This window comes from Pinus tabuliformis, chromosome 2_2 (assembly GCF_031772625.1).
Source record: "Pinus tabuliformis cultivar Carrire ecotype Pingquan chromosome 2_2, CPIR1, whole genome shotgun sequence".
Classification (NCBI taxonomy): Eukaryota; Viridiplantae; Streptophyta; class Pinopsida; order Pinales; family Pinaceae; genus Pinus; species Pinus tabuliformis.
This window is the reverse complement of record NC_142300.1, coordinates 835,624,628-835,636,372: the sequence shown is the minus strand read 5'-3', so window position 1 is coordinate 835,636,372 and position 11,745 is coordinate 835,624,628. Positions and strand designations below refer to the sequence as shown.

Below are 11,745 nucleotides of genomic sequence, written 5' to 3'. Positions count from 1 at the left end.
TGACGAAATTTTAAGAACCCATTTCCATGACAAGCCTTTGGAAGTCAAGTCAGTGATAGTAACACCTTATTCTACCATTAGGATGGTTTATGTTGTGGAAGGGAGTGTAACGTAGTGGTACTAGAGCGGAAGGTTCAACACTAGACCTTCGGAGATGAGTGGAACTCTAGCACAAAGTGTAGTAGATGAATGTGAATATGGTTGTGCGCTGCATTAGAGGATATTTCAATCTAAAGTGCCCATGAAATTTTCATATAATTTCCTCGTCATAAATGTGAACCAATCAAAATCTTTTAAATTTAAAAAGTGGTACATGTAAATATATTGGAGGGGGCAATTTTCTTGGACAAAACTAATGGTTAATGATTCCCACCATAAACTATCCTAGGGCTAAGCCCACAATGATGACCAAAATCCTGCAACTTCAATCTTTTGTCTGATTTTTTATGGTTATGCTTAAGACTAGTGCTCCCCTAAACGCAAACTTCGATTTTCTAATACTTGGCCTTGTGCCAATGATACCATTTCTAGATGCTATGGAATTTATATGTTTAATACCCTACTTTGGTTTGTTGTTTTGCCAATTTCAAGATGACAATTGTGAATGCCTTCTTTATAGTGACCCCTTGGTGGTTGCCTTTTATCTTTTGCCACCAATTTTAAAGGAAATTGTTAGTTGTGCATATTATTATATTATTTGGAATGTAAGAATCATTTTTACAAGAAAGAACAAATAAGTAATTACTATGTAAGATGCATATTAAAAATGACTTGAGGAATTACCGAGAGACCAGATTAAAACAAGACTACTAGGAAGCAGCAATGCAATCAAAGAACACTAAAAATTACAATTAGAAAAAATATCATACTCTCCACCTTGAACTATCTTCTTTGATCTGATGTAGCAATTTTTTTAGCTCTTCAATGTCAGCATGAACAACTTGTTTACGTGAATAATATTTACACCAGCGAAATTTCTCAAAGCAAAAATCCCAACCCACAATAGATAGGGGATGCAAGAAGAAGCTCTTTTTCGGAATATCTCCAAGAAGTGGATAGACATGCAATTGTGCTGCATGTGTATAGTTCGTCAAAGCTGTTGTGTAATATAAATAAGGAAAAATCTGCAGTTGAGACAATCATTAGAAGTAACCAAAATAGCAAAACAAAATCTATAGAATGTCTGCAGGCCTGAATAGACTAAAAACTATCAAATGATAAAAATTTGTAAATCTAAATAGAATATTGAATTTAGTGTACTTGACCTCAACAGAGAAGATAAAAATGTCAAAGTAAAAGAAAGGCCTCTTACCTCGATCACAACAGCCCCTTTGCGAGCAAAAAGAAGGTTAACATTTTGTGAACCATGCGGAACAACTATCAGGTCCTCTTCTGCAACTTCACGCACCTGCTCAAACATAAACCAGAACAAAAATTTAAGTAATGGTACCAGAGCCCAACACAGAAATATTCAGAAAGGTTTGTTTACTCCAAATTTATGAAGCTGGCTGCTTCTATGGAGGTATCCCTCTTTGCCTGGAGCATCATAGATTACACAAACCTTCACATCCACCTGCCTGATACCAGCTGGTGGGTGACCCCTTCACTCATGGAGGAGGGAGTGAGAAAAGGAGTGCATAATTTTTATAACATGTTTTCAACAGTGATAATGCCTTCCCAAATATTAGTAGCTAACAGTTCATACATCAGAAATATAACCACACAATGCATGATCAGAGAAAATTACTGTAAGCAATAAAAGCACGGACGGTACAGAAAAGAGAAATGTTGTAGATATAACATTTGACATATTCTCAAAATAGCCCATCTTTCAGCATTTTTTACGATGGGATACAAATTTTTAACAAGAAAGAAATAGCATTTTGCTGCAAGGTCATTAGTAGTCATAATAATTAAAATTCTGTTGGAAACTAGACTTGCGACTTTCTGTTTTATACCGAGGAAAATTATCCCCTTCAATGGCTTCTAAAATTACTCTGCTTGTACTTTTTCTTTTAAACCCGACCTCAAGCATGTTTCTAGGAGTAGATCTAAAACTAGAATTAACTAACTTCTTTCCTTTTTACTCTTTTAAAATTTGGATTTCGTTCAGTTTTAGTTTCTTTTTTTCATTGATGCTGAGCACTAGCACTGTACTGAGATTCCATGTCTCCCTATTTGCATAGGTTTGATATGCTCCAAGCTACACACAGGCAATCTATCCCCATCTGATACCATTCTGAGGAATAGTAACGTGTCTCCTACACACAACAACAAAAGCAGCACATGGGAAGGCATAAGCAAATACATGCAGAAAGAAGCATTAACATGTTCACATTCATCAAGAAAGGATTTATTGTTGACAGTCCTAGTTGTCGGACAAATATTCATGCAATGGATTAAATGTCCTATTCTAGATTCTTGGGAACTCTTATGCGTCACTTATATGGATAACAACAAAAATTCTAAATTAAATCCACAAGGACCCTGAAGAGAAGAACCAATTTCTAATTTGAAGGACAGCAGCAGATTGCTAAGCATCCTGGAGGAAGCAGAGCTAACTTTGGCATAGGCTTGAGAGTAGAGGCATGACCTTCAGGCTATGGTACCTCTTACCCACCAAAAAGTGGGTAACCATAAGAAAAAAAAATCTCGTCCTTGGACAGCCAGCCAGCCAGCCAGCAGCTCTATGAATCAGAACTCGACATGATGCCATGGACCCTCCACATATATGCTCCAGTCAAATTCCTTTCTCCCATCCGCCATTCCTTCTTGAAGGTGGCCCATCCATTGGTAGGTACTTCTACCATTTTGTAATCATGAGTTTTCCATATTGTTTTGGAGCACACTAATATGAATTGAGGGGTGATCTGGACAATTGACCAATCTTGACCGTATTCTTGTTCCCTGACTTCAACTGGTTTGTTAATCTTTGATCCTAGTCTAGTGGGACCTCCTCCGAGGCCTTAAGGTTATAGGAAAGGCACTACTAGAGAGGCTCTGGTTGAGGTAGCATGCCCATGTTATTCCATACTTACCACTTTCCACCATTCTATATCCATTCTTTGGGTTGTTGGTCATTGGTCATGGGGATTGGCACTTTATCATACTCATCCTTGGGACTGGGCCAAAAATGATTGCCTCAGAGGTTGTTGCAGCTAAAAGAAAGATAAAAGCAAAGAAAGCTACGATGAAAGAAAAAGATAAAAATGCAAAAACAAGTTGGGACAGAAATTAGCATGTGGGCAAAAGCCTAGCATGAGCTCTACCCCCCTCATTAGCCATCCCCAAGTTCCTAAAGCACTTCATGTTCCATTCATCAAAAGGAACCCTTGTATTGTCCCAACCCTAATGAGCAATAAACCACCTCATCTTAAGGGGTAATAAATGCTAAATCTCTCAAATGCAAGCTTGGGCTCCTAAGCTATGCACCCATATCAAAGCATTATCATAAAGAAGTAAAAGGCATACTAGAGAGGTGGGAAATGCAAGTCGAGGAAAGGGGTAACTAATGCCTCCACAATTGCTCCCTCTTTACATCTACACACCTAGGATGTTGAAGCACCATTAGCTGGTCACTTGGCTATGGCACCTTGCCTTGAAGTCATGCCCACTCCATTACCACCATCTACACATGCACCTATGGATTGATGGGTTAACCTGGGACCTGTCACTTCCCCTTGGGGGTTGGAAACACCTAATAAGGTTATCCATCTAGTCATCCCTAACATAAGAGAGGGAACACCTATACAAGACTTGGTCTAGTTAGATATTTGAAGGTGATCTTTGTGTGAAGTATTGGTTGTGCCCCTAACATTAAGTATGGTCCACTATGATGCATCCATGGTTTTAGTTACCTAATGATTGTTGATTTACACTTGATCTTGGGGAGGTTTTGTCATGTGGTCCACATCACAACAACAAAGGCTTCCCTACCCAAAACAAAGCGGAGAGAGATATTGACTTTGATGGTGTAGTGTTCTCTACCCAAAACAGAGCGTTGGACTATTTGAGGACTTCACATGATGCTTGACACCCCAAAGGACCCCTAGATGCTAAAGCGATGAGCCCATGATGCTTAGCAATGGAGATATTGATGAAGTGCCTAGTGGACCTAGGATGCCCCCAAGCTAGCCTTGACACTGTTTGATGGGAATCACTTGATCTAAAGCCTAGATGATGATCATCTTCCTTGAGATAACAAGGGAGGGCTTGTACATCACCATGCAGCATCAACGCTTGAGATATGTGGTGCCACATCATTCTTTTTTCTCTTATGAGGGTGACATAGGACACATTTGGGCATGATATGTTGGCATGGAGACTTTTGATGGCTTGCAGATGATCCTCGAGGCACTTCTTGCAATATGGAGCACTCCTTACCCCTTGTCTCACAATTTGAGGGCTTACTGAGCTCATTGGAGGGTGACATCATACTATTGGAACATTTAATCCCACATGTGTTGGTTTCTATGGCATTTTTGTCTTGTTTTTGAGGTATGAGGTCAACTTGTAACCTCTCTCTTGTGGAACACTCAAAAGTGAATTTGTCTTAGGGCTTTTAGATCATTTTACTTGTAAAGTGAGTGGGATAAGGCTCATGTAAATAGAGCCTCCCCTCATTTCTTATTTCATCATCACACATGTCATTTTGGCCTCCCTAAAAAGAGTGTGAACTAGCTCCCTTATTCGCTACTTGGGCATAATGTGATCTTTTATGGATGTGACTTTTGCTTGGAGACAATATTTTGGGATTGAATGAAGTGCTATTGTGGAAAACTTTGTAAGTTTATTGTTGTTAATTGATATTTTGCATGCTTTAAATGTTTTAAGTAGGGTTTCTATTGTTCCATGTCTAAATGCTTATAATTGGTGAAATGTTGCTTCATAGTTGCATGTAAAATTGTATTCTTCATAGCCTATAAGAAAACTCCTAGTGTGCAAACCTTATAATTAATTTCTTCCCTCATAAGAAAAGTAACTAGGGTTTTGCAAGTGGCCCCTTATTATATCAAGGTCCTTCCTTGGTATTTTGCTCCATTAAGACTCCATTTTTCGTTGTAGGTTGAGGCACTAGTCTATAAGTGTTTTGATCATCTCTAAACTAAATAAATTACCCTAAAATTTTCTCTCCTAGACGGCTAGTGTAGCCTCTAGGGTTTTAGGTGCAAATTTGTGTGTAGAGTGTTATTTTATTGTATAGGAGTATCTCTAAATTGTAGGTCAATTTATCTAAACCCTCTCAAAGCAAAATCTAGCATTATAGATGGTCGTGCATGCCCAGAAGGGCTAACGTCACCTCACTTTATTGTTTATGCACATCTCACAACCTTAGAACTTGTTTGCTTGAGTAAGCCCTAGTCTCTACTGGAAACTCTTGTTTCCTTCTTGTTGAACATCATTTGTAGGGGTTTTCTAAGGCCACTATATGCCATTGCATGCCCTAATATTGAACATCATTCAAACCCTAACTTATAGCATCCTTGTTATTGGTCTAACCATAGAGAGCTTGAACCTTACTTTCGAATATCCAAGTCATCTTTGGCCCTGTCAAGCCCTCTATCCATCCTTGGACCTTTAAAATAAGTCGCCTTGAACCCTAGTATTAGAGTGCCTTATAAGTGGCATGGGGAAGCATCTCTTGTGGTTGAAATCCCACTAAACAGTAGGAGGCAGGTTGTTGAGGTGATAGTTGCAACCCTTCCTCATTGTTGCCATAAGGTTTGGCCCCTCATCCGTGTTGAAATTTGCTAGCTCTAAGCCCAAGGGTTTGGGGTTTGGAGGTTGGAGCGCCAAAAAAGTGCTTTGTGGGCTTGGAACCCAAGCTTGGGATTTTGTACCCATCGGTGTGGGGCCTGTTACCCACCATTTTGTTGGTGATATCCCTAGGAGAACAAATTTCTCCAAGACGGTCCTTAGTCAGTAGCCCCTTGCAGCCACCAACTAGCTTCTTGTGCCATTTCTTCGCCACCTAAGCCATCCATGTGGTCCCTCACTGTTATGATTGTATGTTTGAAGGTGGGCCTCCCGAACCTAAAGGTATGCCTTGTCATTTGGTAATTACGTATTGTAGTTTGCTTATCATGGATACTTCTGGGCGTGGATTAATGTTGGGGGTCAGCAAAAAGAGTGGGCTAGGTCTGTGCTCTTGTCCCCTAGACCTATTTTGGATGTTAACCTTGGACCCTAGTCCCATGGGATCTCTTTTACTCACCTTTGGGCTTTAGGGATGGTACTACATGGGAAACCCAGATTTCGGTTGTGTGGTCACGCTCCCTCATCCACATGACCTGGCATAACCAGATTGGCAAAGAAAGGTTCCAAGTTCGCTTTATATCACTCCCCTTCCACTCATTATAACCCCATTCATCATCTCTCCCACCTGGGTCCAAATTCCTCCACTGGGTCCACATAGGGTTAGCCTTCCTCTTCCCCTTGCCCACACCTTGGGTCAGGCCTAAAATGATGCCCCGGAGGTTGATGTAGCAAAAAAGAAAAGTAAAAGCATCATTGGCCACATTCAACAGGAAGATGTACCAAAAAAATGCAAAAGATGGTTGGGACAAACACATTTAGCACATGGGCAAAAGTCAATACATGAGCTCTACCCCATCATCATGGCCATCACCCTGGTTCCTACAGGCCCTAGATGAGCCTCCTTTATCATTCAGGAACCCATGATTGTCCCAACCCCTGGTAGGCAATGAACCACCATACCTTAAAGGGGGTAGCCACTGTTATATCTTACACATCATGCTCTTATCCCTTGAGCCCTAAGCAGTTAATTAAAGAAAAATCATAAAAAGGCAAAAGGCATATAAATAAGGGTGGAAAAATCAAGGTCGGGGCACCTCATGTACCACGATTGCTCCCTCCTATATATTATATACCCAAGTGTGGGCTTCTCTTTTATTAGCTACCCTTGTACCCTAGGATGTGACCCAGGGATGCCCCTTCTCATTCCCTATTCCACTCACCTCTTTATCACATGCCACCACCTTTTAAAGGATGTACCTTGGACATATTATCCCCTTTAAAAGTAGAAACTACCTAATGGGATACTTGGTTAACCCCATTTGGAGTTTGTAGACATTAACACATGCCAAAGCCCATTATGGAAGGGTAGGCCATTATGAAGTCCCCACCTGTGGTCCATGGTTTGTAAGCTCTTTTACTCGATTTCTTTGATGACTTGTTGTACTGGAAGGCTAGGGGACGCATTGGATCTTATGCAAGATTGCAGGTGGTCTCCATCTTGGGTTTGGTCTCCCTATACGAGGTCCTAACCCTCCAGAGAGCTATATTGGCACATGTAGGGTGTGTGTTGAGAGCCATGGGCCTCCATAGTAATAGACAGCACTCCATGGATCCCCAAATATGTTCATAGATTGGCTCAAGATCCACCTATTGGACGAGGAAGATGCACCTCGTTCACCTTTGCCCAACCAGCCCCATAGATGTACCATGCACTTGGCAGCTGACCCAGAACTTGTATGATGATGTGGCATCACCTACACCATCATCCAAGCCCTTACTGGTGGTCTATAGGCATCTTCGACTCATTTGGAGACCCATGAAGTTATTATTGTGCCCCCACACCCACTGGGAGTACCACAGGTTTATTGTTTGGAGAACAAGGTGCCACCCCCTTGTCCATCACTTTTGAGAGTCCTATTCTTCATTATGGCACCTATGGACCTCATCAGGCCTCTTGGAGGGCCCTATGACATGTATTGTTTATCATTTGACCTCTTGAGAGGCTTGTTACTTCATTTATGAGCTAATTTGGTGGGCTTGTCTATCATTTGACCTCTTAAGAGGCTTGTTATTTCATTTATGAGCTAATTTGGTGGGCTTGTCACCAAAAGTTAGTTTTAGCACATTATTTTATTTTAGGGCTTATGTAGGCCTAAAGGACTAATTCGAACTCCTAGTGTATAAATACAAGTGAGATGAGTTCATTTTCTCATCATCACTTTAGATTGGATCTCTCTTCTCTTTAGAGAATTTCGCACTTTTTCTAGGATGAAGAATTGGAGCATGCATGAATTTTGATGTTTGGATTGGGGTGTTTTCTATCTTGGAGCTTATTTATTGTCAAATGTTGATGATTGGATATGTTCTATTACATGTAAGTACACACTTTTAATGCTATTCTTGTTTTACTTTTGTCATATGCATTGAATGGGATTTTCGCTATAATAGGGCTAATTGTTGCATTGCATAATTGCAAATTTGTGGAATTATTGTTTCTGTATATAGCATCTCTCAATGTTTGGGCCATGTATGTGAATGAAATCTCCTAGGGATAATTCCATCAGGGAATTGATCTTGATAAGCCATCTCCTTTGCCAAGCGAAGTATAAAAGTTTTGAGGTCTCTTCCTCTTGCCCTAAAGGTTGAGCGAAGAAGTCCTTAAGGCCTCCTTGACCGAAATACAAGGTCCTTTCTCATCATTATCCTAGACTCCATTCTCCCCAAGGATTAAGGCACTGATCCTCCAATAGGTGGTCACTCAACGAATACTTTTCTTCACCTTTCCCTCTCTCTTCTAGGTCTAGCCAAGTTGGGTCACCTAGGGCATCATTTTCCCGACAAAATAGCACAAGAAAATGTTCGATCTCCTAGCCCCTCCTATGTTGGTGTGTCCTCAAGGCCTTCTCCAATTTTGAAGCCATTCCAATAGTCAATTTGTGAGATAACCCAAGCCCTAGCTCTGAGATCAAACTTTGCCCTAGTGTTCCCAAGGCTAGTGCCTCATAGGATCAATTTGACACCTTTAAGTGAAAATTCTTGCTTTGATCCTTTCCCCCTCCTTGTCTAGGTTAAGAACATCATTGGTTGCTAGATTCTTCCCCCTTAACCTAGGTTGGGTCCACTTGGTCCCGTGTGGTCCCACACTTTTGAAAAGTCAAATCTTCAAGAACCATTCGGGAAGTCAAGTCCAATAAGGATTTTAGGATTGGGAAACCCCTTCATAAGGCATATTCCTCTAACCTAACCCTCAAATCCTCACCTCCTTATCCTATAAATCTTTGTACCTTGCTTAACAAGCAAGAAAGCTCTATTCTTAACCCCCTTATAGGAAATGGATTATAAAGGTCACTTCACAACGATTGGTTAATTCATCCTTCACAAGTGACTTTCTATATACCGGGTACCCTCCCATCAATGAAAATGCGTAAAGGGTTGGGAGTCTTAGCTGAGGTGACAGTGGGCTAAGCCTCCATCGTTGCCCTTTGATCTAGCAGTTGCCCCTTAGGAGTCCCTTTCATACCCCCTGCTAGTTTGAGCGGTAACAGGGCCAACCTAAGTCAATTCACAACTTACTTTGTGAACAGAACAAGACAAGTTCAAGAGAGCTTCTATCATATCACTGTCATATACAATATCACATCTGTTATCCATCATGTAATAATTTTCATCAAGGGTATTGTCATATCTATGTCACTATCAATCCAACAAGATCACTGTCATAACAAATAGGGTCACTACCAATCACTGCCATAACAAATAGGGGTACTTCCAATCGAGATATTGCCATGTTGTATCATAGTCATTGTCATCAAAGTCAGTCATATCAAAGATACTACCATGTAGGATCACTGTCATCATATATCATGGTCATTGCCTTATACATCATAGTGGTCATAGTATCATTATCAAATCAAGATTATTGCTCTGCTACTTTCATAATCATGTATCAAGATAATAGGGCCACTATCATCGTTTCATGAGAGTCATATGACATATGTATCATTACTACCATATGAACAAGGTTACTCTCTATCATACTAAGAGAGATGTGCCATACCATAGAGATCATACAACAATATATATAATAGTCAAGGAATCGAACCATAGAGATATCAAGAGATTGAACCATCGTAATCAAGCCACAAGTACAAATATGAGAGCCACTAGACCATACAAGAATGCCATACCAGCCACTGTAATTTATTCATTGTAATGTATGCATGTCACTCTTTAGTCCACAAAGCGAGCCACTGGCGATTGTATAGATAAATATGATGCCACTGTAATGAGCAATGTGGAAAAAGTCGAAGTCGAGATTAATTCGGCAAGGGTCCAAAAGTTGAAAAACTCGTTAAAGTTGGGAGTTTTTTTAAAAAGTCAGCAAAATGTCGACAAAATTAACAAAACACAAAATTATTCTTTTTTTTTTTTTTTTTTTAACATCTAGAGTATCCACAACATCAAATAAATGCATTTCCACATAAACATGTAAAGAAAGCTAATATATAATATGTATATGAGGGCTAGTGCTACATTACATATCAAAATAGTGAATCAACTCCTAAATCTTGAGTCCTGTCTGAGTCTCAACTCTCAAGAGTCAAAATATCAACAAAAAATATAATAAATGTATATCATGAGTCATCTAAAAGTCATAAAGTAATTAGTCACTGAGATCCTCTTCCCCTTTTACGGGAATAGGGAATGGCTTTGCCTTTTCCTCTAGAGGAAGAAGGCCCTACCCCTGGGGATACAAATGGACTCAATCATCCTCTAGAAGTCGAGGGAAGAAGTGGCCTCTGTCCTATGTTGCTACTACCCATCATAGATTGTATCACCTCCTCTAAATGTTTTGGGCACAAGAGAAACTCCAGGGTGGTGGTTTTGAGGCCACTAACATGCATCCTAGTGGGAAGAACTGAGGTCATATGTCATCCACTCTTCAAGAATGAAGATCTAGTGGAAAGACATGAACGGGCATTTAGAATTTTCCATCCAACACCTCAAATTTACACTTGGCAGCATGCTAGCATAATTATGAAGGAACAACAAACTAAAGAAGAGATGAGGAACCCTTCTGATTCTCACCAGACAACCCAAAAAATATTCCAGGATATCAGAATGTCTTCAAGGTGCCTATAGATTCCCAATGGATGGTAAAGTATGTCCTCATGGGATTCTTGGTGTAACAAACAACCTAAAGACTCTACATCATGATTGCCATCAATGAATGCTTCCATTCTCTGAAGGATACCTGCCAACTTCGGCAACACATGTGAGCTTCCTGGAGAAAAAGTTGATAGCAGAAGCATGCTCTGGAGACAAATAATTACCTGAACTACCTGCTCCAAGAGATAAGGACCAACTGATGTGGAAGATGGAATGAGGGCTCTGCAACAATTCAAAGCAACCAATCAAGCGACACATTCCCTATGTTTGTTGGACGAAAATGCTGCCAACTCAGTTAAGCATTCTGATATTTCTTTTAGCTGTTTGATTTGGGATAGCCTTAAACTTTGCTTACGAAAACATATATATAGGATTCGGTTTGATGATTAGTTTGCTAGTTTAAAGATTATAGTGGGCTCTATGGGTATGCCCAGTAGTCCTTTCAGAGATTTGAAAATTTTGTTATTTTATTCTGCTCTGTAATCAGTAAATATCAAATCCTAAAACTGAATCTATGATATGATCAAGCATGGTAAGGCAGAGTCTAGCTAGTATGGACAAGGATTGAGACTGATGTTGTCAAGCAAAGCTTTTTTTGGCTTTATCATCAAACAATGAAACTTTAATTTTGAGGCAATGAAGCCAGAGTGTGACAATGCACACTATTGTATGTTAATATAAAAAGTCTTTAATTTACCAAAACAAATAAGGACAAAATATCTGGAAATCCTCCAACCCATCAGGAATGCCCCTGACAAAGTCACAAAATTTCTTTCATGCCTCAACATTCCCCTACCACACTGGTGGATCATGCTAACA

At 40.0% G+C, this 11,745-nt stretch overlaps 1 protein-coding gene across 1 annotated transcript in view; it reads right to left on the bottom strand.

Moving 5' to 3' along the window:
- Window positions 1-823: 823 nt before the first annotated feature.
- The window catches only part of LOC149195564 (uncharacterized), a 178,656-nt gene continuing 167,734 nt past the window's right edge, over window positions 824-11,745 (bottom strand). The window contains exons 5-6 of the mRNA XM_089405361.1: window positions 1,313-1,408; window positions 824-1,124 (exon numbers count right to left, since the gene is read on the bottom strand). Coding sequence (XP_089261487.1) covers window positions 864-1,124; window positions 1,313-1,408 — 357 coding nt within the window. The 3' untranslated portion in view covers window positions 824-863. The remainder of the gene's footprint in view (window positions 1,125-1,312; window positions 1,409-11,745) is intronic.